The following is a 17377-nucleotide window of genomic DNA, read 5'->3' as shown; positions in this document are numbered from 1 at the left end:
GGTCAAGTTGGAAAATTCATGGCCGATTTTGACAATCGGCCGATTTTCCCGGCAATGATGGTCAAATTGGACGATCGTTTTACCAATAAAAAATCTGCGCATGAGCCGTGACCTGCAAGAAGAAGAAGAAAAGAAGAAGTAAAAAAAAGAAGAAGAAGAATTCCAGTCCGCTATTATATTTGACATGAAAGTCTTGCAGTTGCAACAATGTATCCATTTGTATCCGAATAAAACCATCTGTATCCGAAATGGATACAAATGGATACATTGTTGCAACCGCAAGACTTTTTCATGTCAAATATAATAGCGGAGCTCTCTGCAGGGACAGAAGTAATTATGGGGTTAAATGCCGCCTGTAGACGGGACAAAAATTTGTCGATTTTTTTTACCAATGGTGGTAACATCGGTTGTTCGAACGACCGATTTTTCTTTTTTTTTAAAAAAAACGTCCGATTTTCGACTGGTCTATGGCCTGCACAAGGCTGGCTATACACTATACAATTTTCTTACAATTTTCTGCCCAGTTTCCTTTAGATTTACCTTCAACTATGTAGTGCAAGGGCCGGCCTAATTGGATCCAATTGAAAGTGTTGTTTAGGTTTAGGTATTATATAGTTTTTGGTAAATCTAAAGCAAAATTCGGAAGAAAATTGTATAATGTATGGCCAGCCTTCATTTCAAATCTGTGAATTTAGCCGGTTGATCTGCACGGTATAATTTTTCAGGTTCTGTAAATGTGACTCTTCGCATCTGTTGGACGGTGTCAGCCAATTACACTGGGATGAGTGTATGCGGAGGACTCGTGGAACCGGTTCTGGTGGCTCCTGGGTGTGTTTACAGTCTGAAAGAGGATGCAGTTAAGAGGAACTAATTGTAATCAGAGGATTCCGAAGTGTGAATTACATTCATTATTGAAATATTTCCTCTGATTGCAGAGTGCTCATTCGGGATTTGTGTTTCCCAACCACTCCTCTGAATTGACTGCAAGGCGTGGAGTATAGTAGGAGGCCGTAACATACAATACATAAATCTTGTTTCTTTTTTTGTTTTTACTTTTTGTTTTAGCAGAAAACTTTAATAAGATTAACAAAACACTACAAACAGCCACCAAGAAGAGCATAAAAGTTAGATGGTACAATAGACACTCACCGGCCTCTTTATTAGGTCCACCTGTTCAATGGCTTGGCAACGCAATTTGCTAATCAGCCAATCACACAGCAGCAACTCAATGCATTTAGACGTAGTGAAGACAACTTGTTGAAGTTCAAACCGAGCATCAGAATGGGGAGGAAAGGGGATTTAAGTGACTTTGAACGTGACATGGTTGTTGTTGCCAGATGGGCTGGTCTGAGTATTTCAAAAACTGATCTACTGGGATTTTCACGCACAACCATCTCTAGGGAAATCCAGACTCATCAGACCAGGCAACGTTTTTCCAATCTTCTGTGGTCCAATTTTGGTGAACCTGTGCGAATTGTAGCCTCTGTTTCCTGATGTTAGGTGACAGGAGTTGCACTCGGTATGGTCTTCTGCTGCTGTAGCCCATCTGCTTCAAGGTTGGACGTGTGCGTTCAAAGATGGTATTCTGCATACCTCGGTTGTAATGAGTGGCTACTTGAATTACTGTTGCCTTTCTATCATCTCGAACCAGTGTGCCCATTCTCCTCTGACACCAACCCATGCCGCCCAGATCTTTTCTTGTTTCTTTAACCAGTTGCCGCCTGGCCTATAGCCAGATGGTGGCCGGGCGAACAGCTCGTCCCTCCAGGTGGACGCCATATGGTGTCCTTTCAGGCACGCCCACAGGGCCGCGCAGCGGCGCAATCTGTCACCGCCCGTGTACCTCGGACACGGCCAATGACAGATCTGTGTATCGGCCCCGTTGCCAGTACCATGTGATCTGCTGTGATCAATCACAGCAGGTCACATAACAGTTGTATACAATGGATGGCTTCCTTTCATGCCATCCATTGTATACAAGTGTGTCTAGCTGTAAATGGTCACAGCGATCACATGCACAAGCTGGGCCAATCACAGCCCAGCTGTGTCATGTGATTAGCTGTGGCCAAATCACAGCTAAGCACAATAAAAAAAAACCCTGAATGAATCGATGTCATTCAGGTCAATGCTTGCTTATAGCAAAGAAATTCTTTGCTATAAGCAAATTGTGTAAAAAAAAAAAAAAAAAAATACTGATCACTTCCCCAATGTAGTACAATGTTACTATGGTAACATTGTACTACTTTGGTCATAGTTAAATATGAAAAAAATCTTAAAAAAAGAGAAAAAATGTAATAAAAAATAATAATAAAAACAAAAATTTCCATTTTTTTTTTTTTCATACTGTCACCAGTCAGTGTCCCTGATCACTGCCATTCCAGTTATATGATGACGCTGTACTGCACTGGTGTCAGTATGTAAAAAAAAAATAGTGAAAATCATTTTTTTAATTTCTTCATTTACGAAAAATTATTACAAAAAATTACAACATCAAAAAACTCGCCATTCCTCTTATGAAATACGTCGGACTGTCTACTCTGCAAAAAGGGGTCATTTGGGGGATATCTGTACTATTCTGACATTTGGGGGATATCGGTATCTTCCTGACATTTGGGGGATATCTGTACTGTTCTGACATTTGGGGAATATCTGTACCGTCCTGACATTTGGGGGATATCTGTACTGTCCTGACATTTGGGGGATATCTGTACCGTCCTGACATTTGGGGGATATCTGTACTGTTCTGACATTTGGGGGGAAATCTGTACTGTTCTGACATTTGGGGGATATCTGTACTGTTCTGACATTTGGGGGAAATCTCTACTGTTCTGACATTTGGGGGATATCTGTACTGTTCTGACATTCTTACAGCTCAAGAAATTAGATTGGCTGTCAGTACTTCAGGATTGATCAATATTCAGATATCTCCCATAGTTTGTGAACTCTATAACTTTCCTACAAACTAAAAAATACATCCTAATTTGGGTTATTTTCACCAAAGACATGTAGCAGAATACATCTCGGCCTAAATTTATGAAGAACAATTATTTATAAACTTTTATAACAGAAGCAAAGAAAAACATATTAAAAAAAAAAAAAATGTTGGACTTTTTTAGTTAATTTAGCAAAAAATAAAAACCCCGGCGGTGATTAAATACCACCAAAATAAAGCTCTAGTTGTGTGAAGAAAATGATAACATTTTAGTTTGAGTACAATGTTGTATGACCGCGCAATTGTCATTCAAAGTGTGAGAGCGCTGAAACCTGAAAATTGGCCTGGGCAGGAAGGGGGTAAAAGTGCCCGGTATGGAAAGGGGTAAAAGTGCCCGGTATGGAAGGGGGTAAAAGTGCCCGGTATGGAAGGGGGTAAAAGTGCCCGGTATGGAAGGGGGTAAAAGTGCCCGGTATGGAAGGGGGTAAAAGAACCCGGTATGGAAAGGGGTAAAAGTGCCTGGTATAGAAGGGGGTAAAAGCGCTCGGTATGGAAAGGGGTAAAAGTGCCCGGTATGGAAGGGGGTAAAAGTGCCCGGTATGAAAGGGGGTAAAAGTGCCCGGTATGGAAGGGGGTAAAAGTGCCCGGTATGAAAGGGGGTAAAAGTGCCCAGTATGGAAAGGGGTAAAAGTGCCCGGTATGGAAAGGGGTAAAAGTGCCCGGTATGGAAAGGGGTAAAAGTGCCCGGTATGGAAGGGGGTAAAAGTGCCCGGTATGGAAGGGGGTAAAAGTGCTCGGTATGGAAGGGGGTTAAAGTGCTCGGTATGGAAGTGGGTTAAAGTGCTCGGTATGGAAGGGGGTAAAAGTGCTCGGTATGGAAGGGGGTAAAAGTGCCCGGTATGGAAGGGGGTAAAAGTGCTCGGTATGGAAGGGGGTAAAAGTGCTCGGTATGGAAGTGGGTTAAAGTGCTCGGTATGGAAGGGGGTTAAAGTGCTCGGTATGGAAGGGGGTTAAAGTGCTCGGTATGGAAGGGGGTTAAAGTGCTCGGTATGGAAGGGGGTTAAAGTGCTCGGTATGGAAGGGGGTAAAAGTGCTCGGTATGGAAGGGGGTAAAAGTGCTCGGTATGGAAGGGGGTAAAAGTGCTCGGTGTGGAAGGGGGTTAAAGTGCTCTGTGTGGAAGGGGGTAAAAGTGCCCGGTGTGGAAGGGGGTAAAAGTGCCCGGTGTGGAAGGGGGTAAAAGTGCTCGGTATGGAAGCGGTTAATTGACTTCTGTTTTCTGGGAGTCCCTTCCCTGGCTTACCATCAACTCAGACAGGGCCCATTCACTACCTCATCAGAAAAGAGTGGTGTGAAAAGGGATTCACAGAAAAAGCGGTTACATCATGAACAGAAGGCGATAGCCAGAAATTTCTCAAAAGATTATGCTTTATTACAAAAATTGCATATATAAACATTTAGGTAAATACCTCAGTTAGCCGTCACCACAAGATGAGACAATACAAATAGTATGACCTAAAACCAAAATGTAGTTAAAAACAGACGTCGTGAGTATATAGTGCTGTAAATGTAATGACACTTGGTCTGGTACGTGAGCAGCGCTGACACACAGGTTACACCACCATGTAGGGGATGTGCTCAGAAAATTGTACCATAATAGGCTATACATCAGAAATGCAATGCTGTATATATAAGATATATTGAAGACGGGTTCAGGAACCCGGTACTATACATAAACATCCAATTCAGGGCAATGATCAATGAGAGACATATGCAGTAAAACATAAATCTACAAGGCCTAAAGCTGTGCTGTATGACACAGAAAAAATTCACTACCTACCCACAACCCCACCTCTCTCCCCAGCAGTGCTCCCCAATCCATGCTCCCTTGCTTCATCCCCGTTCTCCCCAATTGCTTTAACCATCTCCCATCCAGCCGTTGTATATAAACGGCCAGACGGTGGCAGTGCAGGGTCGGGTGGCCTTTTATAAACGGCCTCCCCACACCCTGCTTGTGCGCGCTCCCTGGGAGCACGCAGCACCGCGATCTGGTGCCCGCTGTGTCCTCCGGACACAGTGGAATACCGATCGTAGTACAGACCTCTGTACGAGGTCCCGATCATGCGATCACTGATTGGCCAATCAGTGATCATATGCAAAGTAGTAAGCAAGATGTCACTTCTGACATCATTGCTTACTACGTGTGAAATCTGTGAATGATCACAGAGGTCACATGGTACAGGGCTAGTCACAACAGCCTTGTACCATGTGACAAGCTGTGACCAATCACAGCTCACACAGTATTTCTCAATGGCTGCAGGAATGCAGCCAGAGAGGAGAAATGATTGCTTTTACAGCCTTTATGGGTGTAAGAACAATCAGTGTAAAAATAAATCTTCATCACCCCCCACAAGTAGTACAGTGTCACCTTGGTGACACTGTACTGCTAGGGTGACAGTATGTAAAAAAATATAAAAAAAAAAAAAAAAAAAAAAAAGGTTTAAAAATTATAATATTTGGTTATAAACTAATTTGGGTTATTTTTTTTTTTACTAAAAATATAACAGAATACATTTTGGCCAATATTTATGGTGAAATACTATTTATTTGCAAACTTTTATAAGAAAAACACTTTTTTTTAAACTTTTTGGACTTTTTTAATTTACATAGCAAAAAAAAATCAAAATCCCAGTGGTGAATAAATACCACCAAAATAAAGCTTTATCTGTCTAAACAAAATGCTAAAAAATCATATGGGTACAGTGTTGCATGACCGCGCAATTGTCATTCAAAGTGTGATAAAGCTGAGGTCATCACAGACAATGAGGTCATCATAGAGGACAAGGGGGCACTCTTTTCGTTTGGAGGAAAATAAATTTAAAAGCGAGGAAAGCGTTGGTGTCATCCAGCCCATCATCCTGGCATCAATGGGAGGCAGTTCCCCTTCACTGGTGTCGGTAGGAGGAATTATGACCCATTTTTGGTGTTAGTGAATGAAATATTGCCCCAAGGGATTGATAAAAGCAAGGAAAGCGTTGGCGTCATCCAGCCCATCATCCTGGCATCACTGGGAGTCAGTTCCCCTTCACTGGTGTCGGTAGGAGGAATTATGACCCATTTTTGGTGTTAGTGAATGAAATATTGCCCCAAGGGATTGATAAAAGCAAGGAAAGCGTTGGTGTCATCCAGCCAATCATCCTGGCATCACTGGGAGTCAGTTCCCCTTCACTGGTGTCGGTAGGAGGAATTATGACCCATTTTTGGTGTTAGTGAATGAAATATTGCCCCAAGGGATTGATAAAAGCAAGGAAAGGGCCACATCTGGCCCAATGCCCCATCATTGGTGTCATCCAGCCCATCATCCTGGCATCAATGGGAGGCAGTTCCCCTTCACTGGTGTTGGTAGGGGGAATTATGACCCATTTTTGGTGTTAGTGAGTGAAATTATGCACCAAGGGATTGATAAAAGCAAGGAAAGCGTTGATGTTATCCAGCCCATCGTCCTGGCATCACTGGAAGTCAGTTCCCCTTCACTGGTGTCGGTAGGGGGAATTATGACCCATTTTTTGCCCCAAGGGATTGATAAAAGCAAGGAAAGGGCCACATCTGGCCCAATGCTCCATCGTTGGTGTCAATGGAAAGAATGGTGCCCCATTGTTGGTATCATTGGGAGGAATTGTGCCCCATCATTGGTGTCATTGGGAGGGATTGTGCCCCATTCTTGGTGTCATTTTGGAGGAACTGTGTCCCATCATTGGTGTCATTGGGCCCCATTGTTGGGGTCATTGGGAGAACTTGTGCGCCTCGTTGGTGTCATTGGGAGGAATTGTGCCTCTTCACTGGTGTCAGTGGGGGGAATTATGCCCTATTGTTGGTGTCAGTGAATGAAATATTGTCCCAAGGGACAGATAAAAGCAAAGAAAGGGCCACATCTGGCCCTGGGCTGCATTTTGGATACCACTGGTTTAGGCCGGGGATGTGTGTAGGGAGGGAGGGAGGGGGATGGGAGAGAATTTTAAATGAATAGTGCGATTTTCTGTTACATAAGGCAGGCCATAGACAAGTCAAAAACCGATTGAAAATTCTTGGTCGTTCATTTTTCTCATCATTAGTGTGCCAGATATGACACGAGATTTTTTTGTGTCACAATCGAAAGTGCCTGATCCAACATGCTGGATTTTGTTTTGAAAAAAAAAAAATCAAATGATGGCACGATGGAACGACGGAACGTTTCGTTTTGACCCGTCTATGCCCTGCCTTAGTTTCCCTGAGCCTTGTGTGTCCAGATCCGGAGTTGGCAGTCTGCAGCAGTAGATCTTTCTGCTTTCTGTACAGAGACAAGAGACCTCTGCCCTTAGAACCGTGATAGAACACAGCCAGCGTGGCAGTACTGCGTGCCAGGCCTTAAATCCTATTTACTAAGCTGTGCGACACCATAAAAGCAGAGCAATGTACATGTCTCGGCTACAAAGATACCTCGGTATTCGTAGTCGTAATCCTGGGATCCATAGCAGACTAACGTGTCTTTTGCAGGTCAGAGCCAATAGGATCCCACATACAGCACTGCGATCTATGTTAGAACTATATACATAATAGTGTGTGACTGTGGTGGGGACATTAGAGTGTAAGCTCCTCTGGTGCACAGACACATTAGAGTGTAAGCTCCTTTGGTGCACAGGGATATTAGAGTGTAAGCTCCTCTGGTGCACAGACACATTAGAGTGTAAGCTCCTTTGGTGCACAGGGATATTAGAGTGTAAGCTCCTCTGGTGCACAGGGATATTAGAGTGTAAGCTCCTCTGGTGCACAGGGATATTAGAGTGTAAGCTCCTCTGGTGCACAGACACATTAGAGTGTAAGCTCCTTTGGTGCACAGGGATATTAGAGTGTAAGCTCCTCTGGTGCACAGACACATTAGAGTGTAAGCTCCTCTGGTGCACAGACACATTAGAGTGTAAGCTCCTCTGGTGCACAGACACATTAGAGTGTAAGCTCCTTTGGTGCACAGGGATATTAGAGTGTAAGCTCCTCTGGTGCACAGGGATATTAGAGTGTAAGCTCCTCTGGTGCACAGGGATATTAGAGTGTAAGCTCCTCTGGTGCACAGACACATTAGAGTGTAAGCTCCTTTGGTGCACAGGGATATTAGAGTGTAAGCTCCTCTGGTGCACAGGGATATTAGAGTGTAAGCTCCTCTGGTGCACAGGGATATTAGAGTGTAAGCTCCTCTGGTGCACAGGGATATTAGAGTGTAAGCTCCTCTGGTGCACAGGGATATTAGAGTGTAAGCTCCTCTGGTGCACAGACACATTAGAGTGTAAGCTCCTCTGGTGCACAGGGATATTAGAGTGTAAGCTCCTTTGGTGCACAGGGATATTAGAGTGTAAGCTCCTCTGGTGCACAGGGATATTAGAGTGTAAGCTCCTCTGGTGCACAGACACATTAGAGTGTAAGCTCCTTTGGTGCACAGGGATATTAGAGTGTAAGCTCCTTTGGTGCACAGGGATATTAGAGTGTAAGCTCCTCTGGTGCACAGGGACATTAGAGTGTAAGCTCCTCTGGTGCACAGACACATTAGAGTGTAAGCTCCTCTGGTGCACAGACACATTAGAGTGTAAGCTCCTTTGGTGCACAGGGATATTAGAGTGTAAGCTCCTCTGGTGCACAGGGATATTAGAGTGTAAGCTCCTCTGGTGCACAGGGATATTAGAGTGTAAGCTCCTCTGGTGCACAGACACATTAGAGTGTAAGCTCCTTTGGTGCACAGGGATATTAGAGTGTAAGCTCCTCTGGTGCACAGGGATATTAGAGTGTAAGCTCCTCTGGTGCACAGGGATATTAGAGTGTAAGCTCCTCTGGTGCACAGGGATATTAGAGTGTAAGCTCCTCTGGTGCACAGACACATTAGAGTGTAAGCTCCTTTGGTGCACAGGGATATTAGAGTGTAAGCTCCTCTGGTGCACAGGGATATTAGAGTGTAAGCTCCTCTGGTGCACAGGGATATTAGAGTGTAAGCTCCTTTGGTGCACAGGGATATTAGAGTGTAAGCTCCTCTGGTGCACAGGGATATTAGAGTGTAAGCTCCTCTGGTGCACAGACACATTAGAGTGTAAGCTCCTCTGGTGCACAGGGATATTAGAGTGTAAGCTCTTCTGGTGCACAGGGATATTAGAGTGTAAGCTCCTCTGGTGCAGACACGTTAATGGTAGGCTTCTCCAGTGCAGACAGACACTAGAGTGTAAGCTTCTCTGCTGCACAGACACTAGAGTGTAAGCTCTTGTGGTGCACAGAGACAGAGTGTATGCTTCTCTGCTGCACAGAGACAATAGAGGGTAAGCTCTTGTGGTGAACAGAGACATTAGAGGGAAAGCTTCTCCAATGCAGACCGACATTAGAGTGTATGCTCTGGTGGAGAACACAGAGTGTAAGCTTCTCTGGTACAGAGAGACATTAGAGTGTAAGCTCCTGTGATGAACAGAGACAAAGTATAGTCTTCTCCGATGCAGAGAGACATTCGAGTGTAAGCTCTTCTAGTGCACAGGGATATTAGAGTGTAAGCTCCTCTGGGGCACAGACACATTAAAGGGTAGGCTTCTCCAATGGAGACAGACATTAGAGTGTAAGCTCTTGTGGTTCAGAGGGACAGTGTGTAAGCTCCTTTGGTGCACAGAGGCACTAGAGTGCAAGCTTCTCTGGAGCAAAGACACATTAGAGTGTTAGTTCCTTGATCACAGAGACAGAGTGTAAGCTCCTGTGATGAACACAGACAAAGTGTAGGCTTCTCTGGTGCAGAGGGATATTAGAGCATAAGGACCTCTGATGCAGAGAGACATTAGAGTGTAAGCTCCTGTGATGAACACAAAGTATAGTCTTCTCCAATGCAGAGAGACATTAGAGTGTAAGCTCCTGTGATGTACACAGACAAAGTATAGTCTTTTCCGATGCAGAGAGACATTAGAGTGTAAGCTCCTCTAGTGCACAGGGACATTAGAGTGTAAGCTCCTCTAGTGCACAGGGATATTCGAGTGTAAGTTTCTCTGGTGACCAGAAATATTAGAGTGTAAGCTCCTGTGGTGAACACAGAGTGTAAGCTCTCTGGTGCAAAGACACATTAGATGAAAAGCATCTGTGATGCAGAGAGACATTAAAGTGTAAGCTCCTCTGGTGCACAGAATGATTTAGTGTCCTTTACGTATTGCTGTGGAATGTGTCACTCTTACATTCATGTGTCTGGACAAAGTTATGTAACAATGTGGAGCCAGTGAGCGATTCCAATAGTCAGCAGCCATCTACAGGGTCATGTCATCTAATGAGCATACTCTGGATATAGGCGCAGTCTGGTCTAAGTGTTCCCTCCTCGGTGGGGAGATATGACCTCCATGGTCTGTATAGACAAAAATTTGTAAATTGTGGGGAATTTACTAAAACTGGAGCACTCAGAATCTGGTGCAGCTGTGTATGATAGCCAATCAGCTTCCTTCTAACGTCAGCTTGTTCAATTAAGCTTTTCCAATAAAACCTGGAAGCTGATTGGTTTCTCTGCAGAGCTGCACACGATTTTGTACAGTACAGGTTTAGTCAATCTCCCCCATTGACTTCTTGTCTCCTGGAATGGATTCAGACCTGTAATAACAAAATCATCTATGGAGTGCATGTTTGGTATGGACCAGGGGCGGACTGACAATTCATGGGGCCCCCGGGCAGTAGGGGATCATGGGGCCCCTGTGTCCTCGCCCACACTCAAACCACACCCAAAAAAGCCTATGAAAATTACCAGGGGCATCTCATGGGGCCCCTTACTGACCCAGGGCCCTCTGGCAGTGCCCGAGTGCTCGAATGGTCAGTCCGCCCCTGGTATGGACCTTAGATTGTAAGCTCTTCGGTGATTGGGATTTGTATGATTGAACGCTTTCCCTGTAAAGATCTGCAACCTACAGTATCTGAGTGTTATACGGAGGTGGTAAGTGAGATGGAGAATGATACATTTGCCAGGTTTGTATTATTTCCTTTTCTCTGTCGGAATTTGATGTCTTTTTTTTCTCTTGTTACAGTTGCAGACGTTTAACATCAGTGCTCCATGTAAGACCATCGAAGACCTTAGCAGTGGGATGGCCATGGCGCAAGTACTTCACCAGATGTAAGTGACACTCCCCTACCTCTCTGATTACCATACTCACCAATATAATAATTTGCAGAAATGTGTTGGGGTCTGTTAATAAAGGATTCACTGGGAAATTCACCCACTAAACAGTGACAGGGTTAGCCAAGGAACGGAGTCTGGTATCAGGTATGTGGCTTCCATGCTGTGTGGCTACCAACCTACGTGTTTTTTAGCATTCGCAGGATGCTTTGAGAAGGCTTCCCTCAAAAATGTGGGGTCCCCCTGCCAAATCACTGATGCACTGATAGTGACTGGAAATGGGTTCTCCCAACGCCCTGGTGCTCAGGATCGGATAGCGGCAAGGGGATTGTGGCCTAAATGCCTTATAGCATTGGGGGTGGTGTTTTGAGAGGGGTTCCTCCCCACAAATGGAGGTCCCCTGTCAAAACACGAATATCTCACTGATGCCCCATTGGTGACAAGCACCAGGCTCTTCGACACCTCCGGTGCTCAGGAGAGAGTGTTGGCAAGAGGAGTGGATTATTTGGCTTTTAGCATTGGGGGGTGGTGTTATGAGAGGGGTTCCTCCCCAACAATGGAGGTCCCCTGTCAAAACACCAATATCTCACTGATGCCACATTGGTGACAAGCACTAGACTCTTCGACACCTCCAGTGCTCAGGAGAGAGTGTTGGCAAGAGGAGTGGATTATTTGGCTTTTAGCCTTGGGGGGTGGTGTTATGAGAGGGGTTCCTCCCCACCAATGGAGGTCCCCTGTCAAAACACGAATATCTCACTGATGCCCCATTGGTGACAAGCACCAGGCTCTTCGATTACTCCAGTACTCAGGAGAGAGTGTCGGCAAGAGGAGTGGATTATTTGGCTTTTAGTATTGGGGGGGTGGTGTTATGAGAGGGGTTCCTCCCCAAAAATGGGGGTCCCTGTCAAAACACCAATATCTCCTTGCTGATGGGCAATGGATTCTTAATCACCAAAGTACTGATGCTCGAGTGGTGACAAGCACCAGGGTCTTCGACACCCTTTGTGTTGAGGAAGGGGTACCAGCAAGAGGGATGGATTATATGCCTTTCATCATTGGAGGTGGTGCTTTGAGAGGGGTTCCCCCCGAAAATGAAGGTCTTTTGTCAAAGCACCGATACCTTGTTGCTGATGGGTAATGGGGTCATCGCACCAAAGCACTGACACCCAAATGGTGATAAGCATCAGGTTGGCAAGAGGGGTGGATTATATGCCCTTCAGCATTGGGTGCAGTTCGTTGAGAGGGGTTCCCCTCAAAAATGGGATTCCCCTGTCAAGGCACTTGTACCCCGCTGCTGATGGCCAAATGGGGTCTTCAGCACTGGCACCTCACTGGTAACAAGCACCAGGCTCTTCAACATCTCTGGTACTCAGGAGAGAGTGTCGGGAGGGGTTGGATTATAAGGCCTTTAGCATTGGGGGTGGTGTTTTGAGGGGCTCCCCCAAAAAATGAGGGTCATCTGTCAAAGCACTAATATCTCATTGCTGATGGGCAGTGAAGATCTTTGGCACCAAAGTACCGATGCCCCAGTAGTGGTAAGCACAGGGTCTTTGACACCCTGGGTGCTCAGGAAGGGGTGCCAGCAAGGGGGGTGGATTATATGTCTTTTATCATTGGTGGTGCTTTGGGAGGCTCCTGTCAAAGAACTAATATCTTGTTGCTGATGGGCAATGGGGTCTTCGGCTCCAAAGTACTGACACCCCAGTGGTGACAAGCATCAGGGCCTTCGGTACCATCAGTGTTGGCAAGAGGGGTGGATTATATGCCCTTCAGAATTGGAGGAAGTACTTGGGAGGGGTTTTCCCCAAAAATGGGGGGCCCTTGTCAAAGCACTGATACCCTGTTGCTTAAGGGCAATGATGGTCTTCAGCATCAAAACACCAGACTCTTTAATACCCCTGGTCTGGTAAGAGGGGTAGATTATATGCCCTTCAGCATTGGTGGCAGTGCTTTGGGCCCCCCCTCTTCCCAAGAAATTGAAGTCCCCTGTCAAAGCACTGATATACCATTACTGATGGTCAATGGGGTCTTCGGCTCCAAAGCACTGACAACCAAGTGGTAACCCTGGTGCTCAGGAAAGGGTGCCAGCAAGAGGGGTGGATTATATGCCCTTCAGCTTTGGGGGTGGTGCTTTAAGAGGGATTCCCCTGCAAGAGAACTGATACCCCTTTGCAGATGGGCATTGGGCTTTTCACCACTCCTGGTGGCGTTTTCAGATGCCACCTACCCTGTCCCCTATTGAGTCACTTGTTGGGGGAAAATCGCCCATGAAATAGTTTTTAAATGTGTAGTAGTCGCAGTGATGTAGAGACTGACTTGCCCTCTCTTGCGCATTGTAGAGATGGCTCTTGGTTTACCGAGTCTTGGCTGGGACGAATAAAAGACGAGGTCGGGGATAATCGAAGGATAAAGGTAGGTGTCAGCCAGAGGCGTCCCTAGGGTTGGTGTCACCCGGTGCGGTAACACTTGGTGACACCCTCTCCGACGATCCCTGCAGAATAGATCGGATCTGCGGATTGAGCATAATGGATCGGACTCTGATCCATTATGCTCAATCCGCACATCCAATCCATCCTGCGGGGATCGTCGGCTTTCTTTACAACTTACCTTTTCTTCGAGAGGGTTCGGTGTCACGCCGCATAAGTTGCATGCCGACGATCCCTGTGTGCCCAACATTAGAATCAGCTGCATAGGGAGTGCATTGTTTTTTAGAATCAGACGCACAGGGAGTGCTTTGTTTTAGAATCAGCCATGCAGGGAGTGCATTGTTTTAGAATCAGCCATGCAGGGAGTGCATTGTTTTAGAATCAGCCATGCAGGGAGTGCATTGTTTTAGAATCAGCCATGCAGGGAGTGCATTGTTTTAGAATCAGCCACGCAGGGAGTGCATTGTTTTAGAATCAGCCACGCAAGGAGTGCATTGTTTTAGAATCAGCAGTGCAGGGAGTGCATTGTTTTAGAATCCGCAGTGCAGGAAGTGCATTGTTTTAGAATCAGCAGTGCAGGAAGTGCATTGTTTTAGAATCAGCCACATAGGGAGCAGGGGCGGACTGACCATTTGGAAACTCGGGCACTGCCCGAGGTCAGTAGGGGGCCCCATGAGATGCCCCTGGTACCTTTTTCATAGGCTTTTTTGAGTTTGGGCAAGGACACAGGGGCCCCATGATCCCCTATTGCCCGGGGGCCCCATGAGTTGTCAGCAGATTATAAATAATAAATGTTGGAAAATTCGTGAAAAACGACCGATTTTCGACTCAATGATCGTACGATTGTTTTTCCGAAAAGAATATGCCGTGCCAGCCGTGACCTGGAAGGAACAGAAGTTTCGCCTGTTATATGGGGTGAACTTTATGACTTGGTCGGCTAATTTTCGAAATCAATGAAACCATCGGATTACCAAGTGAACGACGTTTCCAATTTTTGGACGAAAAATCGTTCGGAATTCGACCCATGTATGGCCTGCATAACCTGTGGAAAAAACATGTATATACTTACCTATTTTCAGGCTGCTCTGGGTTCAGTCACGTGATCTGGATCCTCAGGGGCTGCAGGGGAGAAGAGGGAGCACCGATAATGCAACCATCCGATTACCGAGCAAACGACGTTTCCAATTTTTGGACGAAAAATCGTTCAGAATTCAACCCATGTATGGCCTGCATAACCTGTGGAAAAAACATGTATATACTTACCTATTTTCAGGCTGCTCTGGGTGCAGTCACGTGATCTGGATCCCCAGGGGCTGCAGGGGAGAAGAGGGAGCACCGATAATGCAACCATCGGATTACCGAGCGAACGACGTTTCCAATTTTTGGATGAAAAATCGTTCGGAATTCAGACCATGTATGGCCTGCATTAGACCAGTGCTAGGACGAGGTCCTATAGCACCCAAGGTGTGCCTGCAAAATGCGCCCCCCACTGTGACCTGTGAACTACTTTGTCGGTATAGATTGCAGGCTTAGCCTGTTTTGTGCCCTCCTCCTGTTGAAGCGCCCTAGGCCGTTGCCACTTCTGCCTACCCCTCGGCCCAGCCATGGATAAGACAATTCGTATTCAGCTGATCTCTCTAATATGTCAAATTTATTTTAAAGCCCATACATTCCGTTCACGCTCTGACCATGGCAGGCTGCCTTTGTCTGCGCTTGAATCTCGGCCTTTGTCTCTCCCGTCTCCTAGCACTACGCAGACAGGACCGGCGATGTTATGACAGCTGACCGTTTGTGAGCCGATGAATCTTAAACAGATGCAAATATTGAGCTATGAAAATGACTTGTGTACAGAGTGCGGGAAACTGTTATAAATAGATGCAGTTTATTCTGGGTCGTAGTAGTATGGACTGAACAATGATATGTCTGGGGAGTCTACTGCCGGGTTTCACTTTAATCTCCTCTTTTGTTTACTTAGATTAACAATCTGAAGAAGATTCTTCAAGGAATTGTGGATTATTACAAAGAGGTAAGGCGGGACGCACACGGCGTCAGACATGGGAGCTCATTCAGTGACTGCAGCTAGGGCGGTAGGGTCAGGGCAGGGGCGGACTGACCATTTGGAAACTCGGGCACTGCCCGAGGGCCCGGGGTCAGTAGGGGGCCCCATGAGATGCCCCTGGTACCTTTTTCATAGGCTTTTTTTGAGTTTGGGCAAGGGCACAGGGGCCCCATGATCCCATATTGCCCGGGGGCCCCATGAGTTGTCAGTCCGCCCCTGGGTCAGGGTCAAGAAAAAGAGAGGAAGACGCCTCTAATGCTGGCTATAGACGGGTCGAAAATCAGCCAACTTTTCGGCCGAAAAAAAAAAAATCGGCTGATTTTCACACCGTTAGTGGGTTAATTGGTCAGCCGTTTTTTGGGGTTTTTGCACATTTTTTTTTTTTTTCGGGCATGTTGGAAAATTCACGGCTGATTTTGACGATCGGCCGATTTTCCCGGCAATGATGGGCATGATTGGCTGATCGTTTTACCGATAAAAAAATCTGCGAATGAGCCGTGACCTGCAAGAAGAAGATGAAAAAGAAATAGAAGAAGAAGAATTCCAGTCCGCTATTATATTTTATATGAAAAGTCTTGCAGTTGCAACAATGTATCTATTTGTATCCAAATAAAAACATCTGTATCCGAAATGGATACAAATGGATACATTGTTGCAACCGCAAGACTTTTCATATAAAATATAATAGCGGACTGGAATTCTTTTAGGGACAGAAGTAATTATGGGGTTAAATGCCGGCCATAGACGGGACGAAAATCGGCCGATTTTGTTTACCGTTCGTGGTAACGTCAGCCGATCGAACAACCAATTTTTTAAAATTTTTTTTTAAAACAGCCGATTTTCGACCCGTCTATGGCCTGCTTAAGTGCAGTATTGACAATTTATTTAGTAAACAATGGATAAATTGCACTTACAAGATAGTTAAAAAGACTCATCCTGTGATGTAATAAGATCCAGGTGGGACATCCAGCCGTCCAGCAGCAAACTCTGTCTATAGCAGTGGTTCTCAACCTGTGGGTCGCGACCCCTTTGGGGGTCGAATGACCCTTTCACAGGGGTCGCCTAAGACCATCGGGAAAACACATATTTCTGATGTGTAAAGAGCAGCTACTGTGTTGAAAGCAGCTACTGTGTTGAAAGCAGCTGCTGTGTAGAAAGCAGCAGTATTGGAGGTAAAACGACACTTCATGAATTATAATTACTGGGTAAATAATTTTATGGTTGGGGGGTCACCACAACATGAGGAACTGTATTAAAGGGTCACGGCATTAGGAAGCTTGAGAACCACTGATCTATAGGATCAGGAAGTAGAGTCCAGGATGTGCCTGTGCATCAGAGTCGGATGTAGGAGGTGAAGGGGGCGGTAATGCATTTCGGAGCATGCTCAATAGGCTTCCTTCCTTCTTCAGACCTCAGTGTTACTGCTCCCATCCATCCATCCATCCCTGATATCCATCTGGCACCTTTATCCTAGCTACAGAGGTTGGGCTCCAACAAGCGTGCCCTATATAATATTCATTTCCAAGGGTCAGGGTCACCACTGGAAATCATGGGGCCCTGTACAGACCACATGACCACATATGTATTCGGTTGGTTTCCTGGGTTTCAAGTGTAAAATACAAACATTTGCAAATTGTTCCCTTTATATCCGTTTATTTTAAGCTGGGGTTTTATATTTTGCCTTTATTGGTCCCCACCTCTCCCTTGATCATCATGCTAATAAGATTTTAAATAAACTCTTTCCATTTTTATTTATTTATTTTTTTATATACCCATTGACACCATCACTGGTATTCTGTGGTTCTCTATGCAATGCAAACAG

The 17377-nt window shown here is 45.5% G+C and overlaps 1 protein-coding gene across 1 annotated transcript in view; it reads left to right on the top strand.

Moving 5' to 3' along the window:
- HOOK1 (hook microtubule tethering protein 1) overlaps nucleotides 1–17377 on the top strand; it is a gene marked incomplete at its 3' end in the record, with an annotated part of 130781 nt that overhangs the window by 28409 nt on the left and 84995 nt on the right. Inside the window, exons 2-4 of the mRNA XM_089659580.1 lie at nucleotides 10982–11067; nucleotides 13410–13482; nucleotides 15472–15522. Coding sequence (XP_089515706.1) covers nucleotides 10982–11067; nucleotides 13410–13482; nucleotides 15472–15522 — 210 coding nt within the window. The remainder of the gene's footprint in view (nucleotides 1–10981; nucleotides 11068–13409; nucleotides 13483–15471; nucleotides 15523–17377) is intronic.

This window comes from Staurois parvus, unplaced genomic scaffold, assembly GCF_062004578.1.
Source record: "Staurois parvus isolate SC_StPar_1 unplaced genomic scaffold, SC_StPar_1.0 ptg001167l, whole genome shotgun sequence".
Taxonomy (NCBI): Eukaryota; Metazoa; Chordata; class Amphibia; order Anura; family Ranidae; genus Staurois; species Staurois parvus.
This window is presented reverse-complemented; position numbering and strand designations above follow the sequence as displayed.